Source organism: Dromaius novaehollandiae, chromosome 24 (assembly GCF_036370855.1).
Source record: "Dromaius novaehollandiae isolate bDroNov1 chromosome 24, bDroNov1.hap1, whole genome shotgun sequence".
Lineage (NCBI taxonomy): Eukaryota > Metazoa > Chordata > Aves > Casuariiformes > Dromaiidae > Dromaius > Dromaius novaehollandiae.
This window is the reverse complement of record NC_088121.1, coordinates 1,120,164-1,136,310: the sequence shown is the minus strand read 5'-3', so window position 1 is coordinate 1,136,310 and position 16,147 is coordinate 1,120,164. Positions and strand designations below refer to the sequence as shown.

At 52.9% G+C, this 16,147-nt stretch overlaps 1 protein-coding gene across 4 annotated transcripts in view; it reads right to left on the bottom strand.

Annotated features, from left to right (window-relative positions):
- Positions 1-7,624: 7,624 nt before the first annotated feature.
- The window catches only part of NPHP4 (nephrocystin 4), a 53,842-nt gene continuing 45,319 nt past the window's right edge, over positions 7,625-16,147 (bottom strand). For all 4 annotated transcript variants that reach the window (XM_064525377.1, XM_064525379.1, XM_064525380.1 and 1 more), the window contains 7 exons: positions 15,460-15,616; positions 14,947-15,032; positions 13,656-13,741; positions 12,930-13,101; positions 10,524-10,703; positions 8,768-8,911; positions 7,625-8,339 (listed from right to left, as the gene is read on the bottom strand). In XM_064525377.1, the coding sequence (XP_064381447.1) occupies positions 8,199-8,339; positions 8,768-8,911; positions 10,524-10,703; positions 12,930-13,101; positions 13,656-13,741; positions 14,947-15,032; positions 15,460-15,616 (966 nt within the window). In that variant the 3' untranslated portion in view covers positions 7,625-8,198. The remainder of the gene's footprint in view (positions 8,340-8,767; positions 8,912-10,523; positions 10,704-12,929; positions 13,102-13,655; positions 13,742-14,946; positions 15,033-15,459; positions 15,617-16,147) is intronic.

Here is a 16,147-nt window from a genome sequence, read left to right as displayed (position 1 = left end):
AATTCGGGGTTTCTCAGGCAGGCTCCGCTTCAGCCCCGTGGCGGGAGCAATAACGCGCTTCCAGGAGCTGGAGCTACCGGACGCGGTCCCAGCGTCGGCGCGGGGGCCGAATTGCCTCCTAACACAAAGTTTCTGCTAGGGTTTTCAGTGGCACATAGACGCTTATTTTTGGTGCTGAGTGTCCACCTTCAGCTATTCTAGAGGTAAAAATGCATCTTTTCTCATTGCGCAGCGCAGAGAGCATCTGAGCACCCTTCAGCGGCTGCAGCGCGACCGGGCGGGGAGAGCCGGGACGGGATGCGGGAGAGGGACGTTAGTGTCTAAACAGTCGAAGGCTCTTTCGTGCAGCTTGGAGCAATGCCGAGCGCAGCACCAAGGGCGTTAGCACGGGCAGGGAAGCCGGGGGAGCCCGGCACGTCGCGGCTCTCCGGAGCGCGGGGTGCCGCAGCCTTGGGAGACCCCCCCCCCTCCGTCGCTCCCCCGCGCCCAGGCGAAAGCACAGCCGCGTTCAGCGGCAACTGCTCAAACCGCGTCAGCCTCCAGGGACCCAAGTGCTGCAGCCGGAGGGTGAAGCTTCTGCAGCAGTTGCACATCTTTCGGAAGCAGCGTGCTTAATTAGCGAGGAGTTTCTGGGGGCTAATCAGCAGGGCAGCCGGCAGGCTCCGAGGTGCCCAGGGCGGCCGTGGCGTCGGTGCCCGAGCTGCCGCCCCGCCGCGGCTCCGCGGGCGAGGAGCGACCCACGCCAAGAGCCGCGCAACCCCGGCTGCAAGCTACGCGCCTGCGTCGGCGAAGCCGATCCTGCGTTCCCCCGCGCCCAGGGATTGCCGCGAATTTCCTGCGCCAGTGAAGCTGCAGCGAGGGGACCGGGCGCACGGCGCGTTGAGCACTGGCGGATGAAGCACGGTCTGCGCGCCCGCGTCCGGCGAGGGAGGCTCCGCCGCGGCACTTGGGCAAAAGGGGCCGAGCTCACGCCGCTGCTGCGTGCTGCAGCCCGAAGAAGGGCTCGGTTGCAGGTCACCCGCGTGCTGATTGCAACCGAGCGTTTTCTATTTTTCACGCTGTGGGGGGAGGTTTTGCACGGGGAAACTCCCAGCTGAAGACCCGCACCCGTCGCCTGACCGTGGGCACCGTGGGGCTGGGGGTGAGCGAGCCCCACGCAGGGGCCCGGGCCGCGGGCGGGGGCGGCGATGGGAAGCGGCGCCTGCTCTTTGCTCGCGGAGCAGCGCGGGCTCCCCAGGCCCGAAGGTTTGGGGATCCACGCACAGTCCCTGAAAGGGTATTTGCGCTAAATGACGAGTAAAGTTCAGATGATTCAGCAGCGCCGTTCGGCTAAGTCCTGTCTCCATACGCAAACGAGCTCGGAGCTTTCCGCCAAAGCCTCTCCGGATTGGAAAACGGCCCTGAAAAGGGCACGGGAATGGGAACGGCCCCTTCGTGCGGCCGCTCGTCCAGCTGCCCTTCAGCCAGCTCCACCCGGCTCCACGTCCTTGTCCCAGCTCGGCACGCGCTGCCGTGGGACGGAGCAGGAGCCCCGCAGCGTCACCGCTCCCGCCGGGCAGGACGGAGCCGTGCCGCCCCGGCACGTGCCGCCGGCACCGGGGAGCTGGGCCGGGTTTCCCGGCTCGTCTTCGCCGGGTGCAGATAACTCTTCTAATTAGTGACAGATTGCTGCAGAGGGAATGATGAACATGGGTCCATCAAGGAGCCAACGAGCGTTTAATAGGCTTAATATGCAGCGACGCTAAATATCGAGAAGAGCCTCGGTTGTTTCTCCTTCGAAACGGCCGTTCGCAGGCCGAGTGCCTCGAGCGCCTGTTCCTCAAACCGCGCGGTTTCCTCGCGCCGCGTTCTCCAAAGGCGACGCAGCACCCGACAAATCGCTGCTTTGCGCCACGCCAGGAATCGCTTTATCCTAAGGGGCGAAAGCGGAAGGTCGATAAACGTTGCGTTTCACAGGGAGTGAGTTCAGTGCCACATTCCACTGCTCCGAACCTCAAATTTTAGCCTGTGTCTACTGCCCAAACACACAGGTCTTCCTGTGCACATTAGAGCAGGCAGGTTTATTCCAGACCATTTTACCTAAAAGCTTTCCTCAGTGGCTTGCACCCAGTCCAGCGGTAGAGGCTTTGGAGCAACTTCTAAACCTCCGGCCAGAGCCCAAAGGCGTAAAGGCGGAGCACCCGGGGCTGCTCCGTCGGCCCGTCTCCCCGGGCTGCTCCTCGTTCCGCTTGTCTCTGCCAGGAGCCCTAGTACGAGCGCACCGGGCGGACTGCTCGATTAATTATATAATACTCGATTAACAGGTGCTGCGGTATGCCAAACGCTAACGTGGCTGGTGGGAGCCTGCAGAGGCGAGAGGCGAGAGGGAGGCTTACGGCACTCCCGCGCCCAGGGAAGCCCGGCCTGGGGCAGCGCGGAGGCGAGGCAAGGACGCTCGGGCCCCAGAGCATCTCTGCGTGCGCTGACGAGGGCAGAGCGGTCATCACGGTTATTAAAACCCTGGAAAGTCTTTCCAAGTTGTTTCCTCCCTGCATGTTTCCGTGATGAGATGAGCTGCGATTTTAGGGTGAATTAATTATATCATTACTGGAATCCAATTTTCTTCCTGACATGAATGAAATGGGAAGGGAATAATAAGTTGCATGTTAAGTGCACAGTGATATGAGCTTATTGTCATCAACGGGGACAGCTTCATTAACAAGTGTGAACAAAATAAGAAATGCAATTGTTCCTCCAAGCCATTACCCCGAAGAACGGAGAAGCGCAGAGCAGACGCCGCTCATCCGTCGTCCTGCCCGGGACTGCCAGAATCTCAGCGCTTGCAGCATTTTCAAGGATATTTCTGGAGCCCAAGGGAAAGTTTCTTTGGAAACGGCCCGATAACCTGGGGTTTGCGCCCTCCGGCTGGCGCCAGCGCTCGGGGCTCCGGTGGCGGACGCGGCGCAGGAGACGCTGCGCACAGACGCGTCGGGAAGGGAGAGGCAAAAAACTTACTGACGCTACAAACGCGGGGTCCTTCGCGCACCTGCGGAGATTCCCGGCCTGTGCCGGCCGAGCAGAAAGCACCAACTCATTCATAATCCTCCAGAAATATTATTGTATGGAAAAGTAATGAATATTACTCAGCTAATCTACTTTAATAACCTAACTTAGGGGCCTCTCTGCGCTGCAGACAGTATAATGATTTAAAAAATATTAGCTGTCATTTTCAATCAGTCCCAGGGAGGCAGAGTAGCTCAGCGCCTGACTTAATTGGGACCACTAATTCACCGGCCCAACGCGCCATAAGGAGCGGCGACGCTGCTTCGCTTCGGACGTCAATCCTCCCGGGCCGGCGGCAGGTTTCGGCTGCTCGCGGGGGATCGCGGCTGCTCCCGCGAGCGGAGGCGGCGGGGCAGAGGGAGCTCGGATCCGCAGGGGGCCGGAGCGTCCTCGGGGGACGCTCCCGAATCCGTCCGGGACAAGAGTCCAGAGCCGGCGGCGCGGGGGAGCGGAGACGCGGCTGGTTCTGCTCGCCGGTTCTGTGAGCTTCGGCACAGAAAAGCAGCAGCGGAGATTCATCCGTGACCACTCGGGAGCGGTCGGTAGAGAGGCAGCCGGCCAACTCTTTAATCCCAAGCGGATTGATGCGGCAGCATCAGCCTCCCTATCAAGCAAGCACATGCCTAGCCTGAATTTACAGCCTGGGCAGGTGTTCCAGACACTAAAAACTCCAAAATAACGCTAGGAAACAAAGAGCAGAATTTATCATCGATCCTTTGCTGTAAATCAGCTGCCTAAAACTCAACTCAGTCAATGAGTTTTCTCCCGTGATTTCGCACGTGGGATTTCGTGGGCTTTCCTCCCACGGCCCGGCAGGAAGGGCAGCCCGGTCCCGCGGCGAGCTCTTCCCGCACGATGCCGGCGTCGCGCCGCGGAGCCGGGCAGCAGCGGCTGCCGTCCCCAGGGCACGAGCTACTCGAAGCGCGGCTGCGACGTCAGCTTTGCTGAGGGCCGCTCTTTCCGCAGAAGCGGCGCGGTGACCACGAGCCCGCGCTGGACGGACGGTGCCGTGCGGAGGGAGCGCTTCCCCGCACGGCCCCTTTCGCGCTGGGGCCGACAGCACCAGGTTTCGGAGCGCTTTGGGGTCCCTGCACGGCGGATGCTCCGCGCACGGCGGATGCTCCGCGCAGGGACTCTCCAAAGGGCGACGGGAGCGTTTTACACGCTGAACCAACGGAGCATCGGAGGCATCGCCACCGACTCGCACAGCACGGAGCCGGTGCCATCCGCGGAAGACGAGAGCGAGGGCAGGGGCCCAGAGTCCCCGGCCTTTCCTGCCGAAAATCTTCCCATCTTCGCTTTGGTTACGCTCCTTTTTTCTCTCTCCTACTCGTTCTTTCACCCAGGGACTCTAATGAATCTCCTCCTCGGTAAAACTTGCTGAGGATTTCCAATAGTTATCCGTCAAGGCCAAACGCGAGTCAGTGCTGTAAAAACGGGACAATAAATTAAAATCCTGCCAGCCTCGCAATCAGCAGGACGCGTTTCAGCTATTTCCCTCTCATCCATTAGCGAAAATGGAGCGATCGGAAAATTAGGTAGTGCTTGATGTTTTCTGAGTACTAATGACCATGAGTGAACAGAAATAAATGTAGTATAAACTAGTAAAGAATGGTGGGAGCTTTTTTTTATTACCTAACGAGATTAAAACATATTGGGACAGGACCGTAATTTCTCGGCCCCAGATGTGCCGGCGCGCACATTACTCTCCGGTAATTACCGGGACTCATCCAGACTCATCCGTCTCGGGGTGACGCAGGATGCTGCTGCGGCGGCAGCCAGCTGCAGAGGGAAGGAAGGGCCGGGCTCGCGCTGCTCGGTGCTGCCACGACGCCGACCCAGCCGCCCCTCCGGCACGCGGCACCCGCGCCGCGCCGCAGCAGGCACCCGCCGCAGGCAGACCGCAGCCGGGGCAGGCGCCGAGAGTCCCGCGGCCTCCCGGGGCAGGAAGACGGGCAGGTCGGCTTTGTTTCCCCACCTCTCCAAGCAAACGGCAAACCTCTCCTTAGCCGTAGATCACAGCTACGACTGCGACGGTGAAAAGCCAGGCAGACTTGCACAAGCGGGCGGCCCGGGAGGACGCGGGGAGGGGAAGCGCCCTGCGCCGTCCCCCCGGCCTCGGCCCTGGCCAGGGACCCTCGTGGCATCCCACGGCCGAGCCCCGGCAGCGCCGAAGGCTCAGACCACGTACGCATTTAGTTGGGGGGCTTTTGCCCCTTTCAGCACACGCATGAAGTGCACGTGCCTCAAACGCTGCTCCCCCCAACACCGTCCTTTCTCCCGGGGCAGGCTCGCAGCCCGGAAGCGCTCGCAGCGCTGGGAAATTGTGAAAGGGGAGAGGGAGGTTCCCAGAAACACTGCGAGAAAGTAACACTCCTTCATAATCCAGGGGAAAACACCGCGCTACCTCCCTGCAGCTCCTCAGGTGGGTGGTTTAACAGAGACACAAGTCATTCTCATGCAGAATTAGCCTCGAGTCAGAACACTTCAAGCCTCCTTTTATGCTGTGCCAAAACAGAAGCAAAGGAAGGGGGAGGAAAGGCTCTTACTCGTGAGACCCGGCAGCACAGAGGTTTGCAGTGAACCAGGAAAACCTCCTGGAAGCAGGGCTGCCTCTGCCCTTCCGCCGGCCTGGCAGAGATCGCAACCCACAGCGAAAGCCGACTTAAAAACTGCCAATACGCTTCTGTAAACGCTGCCAATATTTTTGCCAGTTTAAGTGATTAATCTTCTTTGTCCCTTGAAATACAGCTGCGAAGTTCAAAAGATCAGTGTTTAAAGTGACCTCTGCACCGGCTCTGCACGCTTCCGCTCCCTCTCGGTGCAACACGCGCCGCACTTGCAGCTTTTACCTGCAGGCTGGGTTCGTTCCATCAATTCTTGCATCAGTGGGAGATGCTATGTTCAACTTGCAATCAACCGCTGACCTGCCTGGTTAATTAACACACCGGCCACCCCCCGAGGGGCAGCGGTAACCACCGCCTCTGCTTTACAAGGGAATTTGCCAGGAGTGCCTTCGCCAGGGCGCTTCCGAACGAGCGGGAGAAACCGCAGAGATAATTCAGCCCTTCTGCTCCCCGCGGGCTGCCCAAAAACACCTACCACGGCCGCGACCAGCTCCGAGCACTGCTGCAGCGTCCCCCGGCAAGCAGGAGACATTCATTCCCGATCAGCTTCCCCAAACGACACAAGACCAAGTTATGACATCTGTGCAGCTTTGAGCAATGGCCCTCGACAGGTCTATCCAGTTTCTATAGTTTCTTATCTAAGCACGGTTGAAAACGTCCAGAACAGGTGAAGAACTTGACTGTGCAGGTACCTGTCTCCTCATGGGGCTTCCCATGTTTCAGGGCCTCCATCCGGGGCAACAACTGCTCTTTGACGGCAGCGCTGCCGGGTCTTGGCTAGCGGGAATTCCCCAGGAGGTTGTTCAGAAGTCCAGACCACCCAGAAAAGGCAAAGCCTTCACTGTTTCTGCAGCAAAAACCATCCCAAATTGAAATGAAGAAAAATTCTTATTGCATTTGCAGTTTGCTCGCACTCGCCTTCTGCCTCGGCATGCACATTCTTGCTATGCTTTTCTGCACCGAGTTAAACGCGGTATTTTCTCCCTTTGCAGCAGAGCCAAGCTCTGCCTCTGCCCCCTCGCAGCCACGCTGCTCGTGCCAGGCACCGGCTGCAGCTCTCGCAGCCTTTCTGCCACATTTCTGCATTTTTCCAGCTTACCAGCACCTTTCCTAAAATGGTGCTGTAAGACCGGAATTTGAACAGAATGAGCTGCTGTAATATCCATACGCATCACTTTGAAGGCTGTACAGCCAGGAACAAAGCACAGCAGCATTGCACAGGCATCGGAGCTGTTACCTGACACGGACGCCTGCTGCTCTGCAAATAATTAAAATGAAGCAGCTGTGCAGAAACCATTCAGGTCTGAAAGACTCCTCAGCAGGGCGAATTAGCCACCACGGTGCTCCGTGCTGCCGTGGCCGCCTTCAACCCGCTGCACGAGCTGCCTGCGTCGAGGTCGGCTGCGGCACCACCGCGGCGCATCGCGTTTGCCACGGAGACGCTCCCTGGGAGCGCGGTAGTTACGGGCTGCGGCCAGAAAGTTCCTCCTGCAGCTCTCCTGCCGCTCCACCACCCGCAGCACATCGAGGCCCTGTTGCTCGGGACCCTGAAAATCGCTTCAAGGGAGACAGCGGTGGGAATCCGCGCTCACACCACAGACCGAGGGCCCCGCTCCCCACGCTGTAACAGCCGCCGCCCGCCTGAGCCCGTCTCGCCCACGCCGGGGCTCGGGCGGCCGGCGGAGGCCGGAGCAGCGAGGGGCCGGGAAGCGCTCCCGCTACCGAGCACGGTGCCGCCGCACGCGGGTACGCACGTGCCCGGCCCTGGGGTGCTCGCGGTCCCCAGGGGCCCTGCTGTCACTTTGGTCTAAGGTTAACCGCACTCGGCACGAGTGACCAGGAGCCACCGAGAGGTCCAGCAGCACGAGGGCAGAGCTAGCTCAGCACCACATCAGCATTCACGGGAAGGCTCGTGTTTGGGTTTCCAGTAACAGAAAATGCCACAATACTGTCAATTCTGTGCAACAGTTTTTAATTAATCTAGAATGAGTAAAAAGTATTAAAGTGTTTAGAAAACTGCTTCTGTCTGTACAAAATTCAATGTAGAAAACAAAATACTTTAAAAATATCCTGTGGACTCCGATTTGCAAACTCTTTAAATTAAAAAAGATTCATGCACACCGAAACATGATAATACATAACAATAGACATTCTTCTGGGGTTGTGACACATACGTAGTAACAAATACAGGCATACTTCCCATTTTGAGTAGAAGGGCGAGAGACAGAATTATATGACGTCATGGCAACGCGCAAGAAATTCAGGCAGTGAGACCCAGCGCGATCGGCTAGACGAGTAACAGGAGAGCTCGTCCTTTGTGCGGGGCTGGGCCCAGAGGTGCTCTGCAGCTGATCTGCTTGCACACAACGCGGTCGAGCAGAATTCAGAAATAAAAAGTGCATAGATGGGAGAGATGTAGAGGTGTTTGTGGAAGTCAGGCTGTCTCAGGAGGTAGCACTGTCAGAGGGAAGCTCTGGTAGATGCTGGAGCAACTTGCTGTTTTGCTGAAGCAGGCACCTGGCCTGGGACTCACTGGTAGATAACCTTCACGCAGAAGGTTTCTTCGTTCTTGTCTTCATGATCGTTGATATGAATCAAAATCTCCTCTTCGCCTGTGTTTTGGCTTGGGGCAAACCGCAAGCCAATGGTGTACACCTCCCCACCACCAATCTGCGAGAAAGCACAGAAGAAAAGAAGAGATGACTACGGACTCACCGTCTGTCCTTTCCAGGACAACGCAGCTCTCACAAATGTGCGCACGCAAAGGGCTGCTGGGGAAGTCTGCCTGACCGGCCCACCGCCCTGCTGTGCCGCCGAGCCCCCCAAAGCCTCTGGGTTCGCACGGAGCGAGCCCTCTCTAAAGGGGCCAAATTCTTCCCACTGCCTGCAATGGATGCTCATTCCCACAGAACACATTTCTCTGCCTGCTTTTTAATGTGTACCGCTAGCCTCCGAGCAAAACACGGTCTTGCCCTCACCGAGAGCCCCCTTGCTCTGGCAGTATCATGCCATTAAGCGCAGGTGAAGACCTGCGGCTCGCAGGCGTTTTAGGAAGTTTTAGGAAGTTTTAGGAAGCAGCACACAGCGCGGCCAGGTACCTCGAAGGAGTCCTCCTTGAACTGCAGCAGGTCAGGCCGGTTGGTGTGCAGGAAGTAGAGCCTCCGGAAGGGATACGGGTTGGTGTAGGTGATGCGCTTGTTGGAGCCTTTCCCCCCTGCTGCGGGCAGCGTTATCTCGAACGCCTGCAGTGGGTAAATACAAGAAGCTACAGGGTCGTCGTTACCGCAGCAGCACAAACTGCGGGCAGAGGAAAACATAAGTCGGATCACGTATGGGACTAAATAAGGAGAACCCCCTGGTTTGTTAATTTTTCATTCTCGGAGCATGAAACAAAGTAGTTTCGAGTCACAGAGATCCTGGCCTGCTTTGCAGCGCCCTTGCAACAAGCTACGAATTGACCAGGACAGTTGCAGGTGCTGCTCAAGGCCCGGCAGGTTTGCTTCGGGCTTCAAGGACGGAGCTGGGGCTGCCGAGCCTTACGCAAACCGCTCCGCGAGGATCTCGGCCAGCACACTGTGCACCTCCTTGGGTACCAACCCTGGCTTAGATCCGCTCCCGGCTGCGGAGGCAGCGTTCCCATCCAGCCGAGGCTGCTGACACGGGGAGCTGCCCTGCGTAGCGGCATTTTGGGAGGGCACATGGCCTTATCCTCTCCTCTCTTCCTCTCACCTTCTCTGTATTTCACTTTGCTTTCTACCACTGGGTAAGAATAAGCAACCTTTGAGGGAAAGCATCTCCCTCAAGTTGCAGTTTGCACCTCCACGTTCACAGAAGTAATTAGGAGACCAAATGACAAAGGGCAAGGGGAGCAGCTGGGACCAGCCAACTAATTCTCCAACTAATTAAATTATTTCCCTGGGGACAGCCATGGTGCCAATTTAGCTAACAAAACACACCCCTGGGAGATTGACTGGTACTTTTCAGGAGCAGTGTAGCATCAGTTTAAATGCTGAACTTAACTTCCCCCAATACTGAGTGTTTCAGAAAAACATTTTTTAAATGAACACATTAACTGAGCAATCTAATTTTCTATCTTTGAGCCAAGTCCTCAGCCAGCACAGCGCTAATAGAAATCAGCATGCTGTAACTTTAATTTCGCAACTGGGTATACTTCAGAGTTGACATTCCTCAGCGTGGAATTGCCTTCAAAACAGTCTGGAAGGCATTTCATTACGGTCTTCAGCGAGATTACTCAAACACTGGAGGGCTAAATGTGTGCTCCAGTGCCTTACTGACATGGGGAGATAGAAATAATAAAAGGAAGAATGGGTAGAATTCATACAGAAAGAGAAAACCACCCTCATCACAGTGCTTCCTCCGTTGGTTTCACCAAAGCTCCGTGTTTCTGCAACAGCTGTCCAGGGTCAGCGACACAAAGTTTGTGCGATTCACAGCAGGTAAAGGCAATTGTTCTGGAGCTACTCTCTGTAACAGCGCTTTAGGAGATTACCTCGGGGAGGACAGTTAATCTCTAATCTGACAGTAATTCTTTGAAACTGGTTTCGTGATCCCTGACCATGACAGCTGAGAATAATGGAAGTGTCTGCAAAGCGACCACACACTCATCCAGAGGACGGTAACAAGTGAAAAATGCTTCCCAGCTACGGAGCACCCAGCACGTGCTGCTCCTCGTGCAAAGAGGAGGAAAGCGCACGCCACGGTCACGAGTGCCAAGCAGACAGAGGTAAATAAAGTTACAGGTGGCAGACAGCTCCAGGCTACTGCCAGGACTGAGACTCCCAGTCCGGCTGGGTCCCAGGCCATCGCGTTTTTCCACTGCAAGAGCTAGCGTACCTTAGAAAGCAGAGGCTGCCTGCAAGACACGCAGACCAGCCAGGAGGACACGAGCTGGTGGTACTCCACGTCCACCAGATTGAGGTAGATGAATCTGCTGCCAGCTTTCCGGGGCCTCACCCCAATGTACAGGTCCTGCACCCCATTTGGAGGGAGAACAAACACACCTTCTGGGTCCACCTGCAGAAAAGAAACGCCACGGAATCGCAGCAACCTGCGGAGGCCAAACGTCTGGCAACGTACATCTGTCTCGCTCGCAAGAAAAATGATCAAAAAGCTACACTAGAACCGCAAATAATACTGTGTTGACAATACGGCCCTGACGGCTACACTGTGTGATACAGGCCTGTTCAAAATGCTCTGCATCACAACTACAAAGAACAAAACAAGCAGATGGTCTAGACAAAGAAAAGATGGTATCAGAGATGCTTTGTTCAAAGCTACCCCCACCATCTTTGGCAAATCACTGCCTGAGAAGTGGTGGGAGAATAAAAGACGACAAACGCTTATGCAGACCATCTTAGGAGCGCCTTAGAAAAACCAGCCTGGTGTTCCTAGGCAAGTAACAGCCGGGAGCGAGTCTATTGCACCTTCATAACGTCAAGTTGGAATATAAATTAGACACGGATTAAACTCAGAAAATGTGCACTATGACACAAATGTTTAATACCACCTACATTAATAAACTGGGACTAACTTTATGTTAGCAGCTCCGTGCCAATTCTAATTTGAACTTTGCTTAGCCAAATGAATGCCAAAGGTGTATTTACCAACAGCTAGACCTTTCTTCTGTACTTGGAACGTTAACCCTTATTACTTGCTTTTGAATGCTTGCTGTAGGATCAAAAAAGTATTACTATCAGAGTGCCGTACGTGATATGTTAGATGTGATATGGAGCATAGGCAGTCTGAGCTTGTTTTCTTTTGATGTTCTATACTGTGCTGTTACTGATGCTTCCTTCAGTCTGAAAGCGCAGGAAAGCACACATGTGAAAGCCTATCAAGGGGGACTGCAGTATTCTTGTGTTTTTTCTAAACCAGCCTTTGTAAAAATCCTACAGATGCTTAGAAACTCCTCTGCAATACAACACCCATTAGCAGAACGTGTCTGGCGCTCTGAGCAAAGACAGGTTGTGTGTGTTGCTGGAGCTTCCGACTTGAGCCGGTAGAAAGACTTTGACACATTAAAGTAACTCATTCTTTTTAGCTTACTAACGGATTCTAAACCAGGTAAGAGACCCACGCAGCACAGCCAGGCAAGCAGAGAGCAGGGTTTAATCTCCCGAGAGAGGCACCAGAATCTTATCCGGCAGTCTGACGCTTTCCCCAGCTGCCGACAAGCCGAGCTTCCTCGCCTCGGCCCAGAATCCACGTTCCAAAACCGGGACGCTGCCAGCCCCTTCCTGAGGGCAGAGCCCTGTGCAGGCTGCACAGCTCGGTGAGAGGCCTCTACCCGAGACCGTGTAATTCACCGCAAGGAAATCTCCCTTCGGGCAGCTCTGCTTGCGATAGCAAGGCCCGTGTGTTTTCCCGAGGGCTCCTCGGCTCTGACAGCCTCTGCGGTTTGCTGGCCAGCCTCAGCGTCACAGGGCTGGATTCAGTCCGAGCAAGCGCGCCGCATCCCCTCGGCTCTTGCGCAGGAGCCAAGAGGCACAGAAACCGGGCTGCAGGCGCCTGAGGCTGAACAGCCGAAGAAACGGAGCAAAAGGAACGCTATTTTGCGGTGATACTTCAGAGCCCACAGGAATAAGAGGAGCTGCTCTAAAGGCAGGCAGCTCTGGAGCACCGGGCCATAACGCAGCCTGAAAACTCACTTTAGCAATACCTGCCTGTTCGCAGTATTGCACCCCTCCTTAACAGCGAGCTGCTGAATCATTCCTTTAAATGGAAAGAAAACAAACACTTGTAGTAAACAAACTCCTCCTCAGCTCTATGGGATTCATCTCCTTGTTCAGTTTTCAAGAGGAAAGAGTTCAGCAATATGGCTTTTTCCTTTGTTTATGGGACAGTAATGGAGTTTTTCTGCCTTCACATTTACAATTATGACTAAATGAATTCTAAAGAAATTATTAGTCTTCAGATGGTCTCATTAACACAGATAATTTGCCCTCTGGGGTTTTGTACCAATGATTCTACACACGACGGCTTTAATCAAAAGATAATTATCACAAACACTTTATGGCAGTAAGTTGTTCATAATTCCAAATGGGATATGTTTCACTGCAGAGGGGTTATTTCCACTAGGATTGTCAGCAAAAGTCCACTACTAATTACAGTCGTGAAGGATTTCACAAAGCTTTAGCTCACCCCGACGCATAGACTCCTCCAACCAAAAAGCTCCTCTCTGTTCCGAGGAAGGAAAGCTGCATTAGAAGAGAACAGGCTCGGCTTCGTGGCCGAGGTTACCTTCAGCTCGTGGGGATGCGAGGTGTAGGCCTGCACCTTCCTGACGGCCTGGGTGCCCCGGAGCACCAAGGAGAGGCGGGTCAGCTGCCCCGCTACGCAGCTAACATCCACACGCTGCAGGGAGTGGAGGTAGAACTGCCAGATCTGGACGGGAGCAGCAAGCCAGGCGTCCCTGCAGCAGCAAAAGAGACGCATATCGCGGCTTTTAGAAGAGACATTGGCAAGATGCTTTCAAAATGAGTCAGTGAAACAAAACAGGGACTTGGGCTTCTAGGCTAAACACCCTCCCAAGAACTGCACCGCCACAGAAAAAAGCGCTTTGCTTGGATACAGGCGTTGGCTGCCCAGAGCAGAAGGCTGAACTTGGGGTAAAAGACCTTGTTGCAGTCTAGCCGATTTCTAAAGCTAACCTAACGCTGTCATCTGACAGAGATAACCCAGCTGGCTTTTAATGAATCAGCTTGCATACTGGAAACGGTCTTGCCATGGGAGACAGTTTATTTATAGAAAAAGAAAATATCAAAGTTTTTTTCCATAGCAAGCCCAGTCTTGCAAACATATTTCAAGACAATCACGAAGCCTTCTGTCCAGGTTTCTGCTTGTCAGAGAAATATGTCAGGTATGGGAAACAGTGAGCAAGAGCTTTCACATGAATTCTCTCCTTTCTGCTCTGTCGTGCTCTTCAGGTAACTGTTTCTTTTTTACTTTCTGGATTCTCCTACTTACGTATAAATAGCAACAAAGAATTTTTTGATCTGCGGGCTTGGTCCTCCAGCTACTTTTAAGAACACGTCCTGTGGTTCCCCTGGACCCTGAGTACAGAAATCAGAACATTATTAGAACCGTTAACCCAGAGATCAAACCAGCTAATGAGGACTCCAGGGTTTCTCTTCCACAAAAAAAATATATATATATATACACATACACACACACACACACACACATATATATATATATATATAAAAATATATGCATCTCCCACTTACAAAAGCAGAAGCTTTCAGGATCCAGTTAAACTCTTTTATTTAGTTATTATACAGCTTGAATGAGCTCTTCCAGTATTTTTAATTACAGAATAGGACACAAATGACTATCACATTCCAGGTCCGCATCTGTAATTAAATTTTGGCAAATTTTCCCCAAGTTTTCTAACACGCCATAATCCAATTACCATACTAATGCATTTCTGCAATGCCAATTAGCACATTCCCTTCATTATCATCCACATTTATATACACAAATTTATTTTTCATTTCAATCACAAGCAGCTGAAAAGAAAGCCCAGGAAACTTCCAATCTTAGCTAGTAATTACAAAACAAAAGCTACACTTGGGAAGAAACACAAAGTGACTTAAGTCATGAACTTTCCAGGTTTGGTCAAAAGAGTAACGAGGTAAATAAAAAGACCGGTATTAATTTTCAATGTGCTTTCGCATCAAGCCAGGAGAGAAACAGGCCAGAACAGATGTTGAAATATTTGCGCTACAGGAAAATATGAGAAGGCAATCAGAAGGTAAAGCATGCATATATGCATCTCTCTCTCATGCTCTCTTACTCTATGTCCTTTCTCACCTTGGTAGCATCGCACAGAAAAAACAGCCTAGCTTTGGACAGCAACTTTACTGTTCATTTAGAGAGGACACCTTGTTACTCCATTTCACTCCTTCCCAACAGCTGCAGACACTCTCAATTAGACAAAAATATACTTGTAGCACCTTGATAAAAGGCTTCTTTTTACCAGCATTTTGAATCATTTAGTATTTCCTCAAAAGAACAAACTAGTACAGGCTGCTGCATGATGTGATAAGGTGCAATTTTGAGCTTCCACTGCAAAAAAATGCAGCTCATTTTAATTGGGAAAGAAAGGCCAATTTCAGTTTAATAAAAGCCAGGATTTCATCACTATACACTGACAGATCTAGAGGCTTCCATCGGTGGGAGGCATTTCTGTGCTGATTAAAACAAGCCATAGCAGAAGGATACATTCAGACATCAGTTTGACTTTTGTAACTGGTACCATATGTTTGGTTTCGCAAATGACGTTAGGGTCACTGCAGCGAACATACATCTCGGGTTCCCCACCTGGCATCCCTGCCGGTGCACCTAGGAAGAAAAAATACGTGAGAAAACATTAGTATTTTCTCTGTTTACTGCCACTATTATCTATTTTTACTACTCTGCATCACCACACTGCCATGGAGAACCAGCACCCCCTATGCCAGGCTCAGCTATTTGGTGGCACCAGTTCTACAACAAGACAAGCAGCCCTGATGCGAGGACCTAGAAGGAGGTCACATGAGGTGGTCAGGTCATGAAGACACGAGGAAGCAGAGACAGTTTCATAGCGCAAACTTGCTCTTTGAGATGCCACCTGCACCTTCAGGAAGGGCTACTAGTGTTAAAGTTAGCTGCGTGAGTGATGGGAGTTTATTAATTAGGTTTATTCTATTATTACGTAAAAGATGCCCCCAAACCCCACAGGCCCAGGCAGTATTTTCAGTGCGGTCCTTGGTGAAAGGAAGACAGTTACCGGGCAGAGTGTGCCACGGGGGCAGTCGTATGGCCTTCTTGAGGAAGGTGAGCTCTGGGTGGTAGAACCGGAAGGTGTGGTCCACCACGTGGGGCTGCGTTTCCACCTTCACCTGGAGAATTGCAATGGGCTTCCCGCCACTCACGTGGAAAGAGACCTGTCCAACACAACGGCAACAGGAAAAGCTCGGGGACAGACAAGAAGTAATGCAAAGAGCACAACATCATACTGCACAAGCAAGGGACAGCAGCCCTGCCATTCCCTGAGACAAGCGGTGATACGGAAGCCAGGTCCCAATCTGCTGACAGTAACTGCTATGAATACCACAGCTCTAAGATGCTGTTAAGAGAATGTCATGATCATAAATGCATGATTGTTGTAATTTAAATGCGCCAAAGAAATTATTGGGAAATGAAATCACGTAGGTTGAGAGCAACAGTTTTGAGAGAGTAACTGACAGAGGAGCAGGAAGCATTTAAGCAAAGCAGGCAGAGGATGAGAATGTAAATACAAATATCCAACGCTCTGTAAACACAGCACTTTTCTTGCTACATTTGCTGTGGCTTTATTGGTTGATGTTGAGCCTCTTGCTCGTTTATATTCGTTTTCTACATGCAGATATTTGGACCTCAGCAGTGCTTGCTCTTTATGGAAATACTGAAGATCTTGTTACCTACACACCACCCTG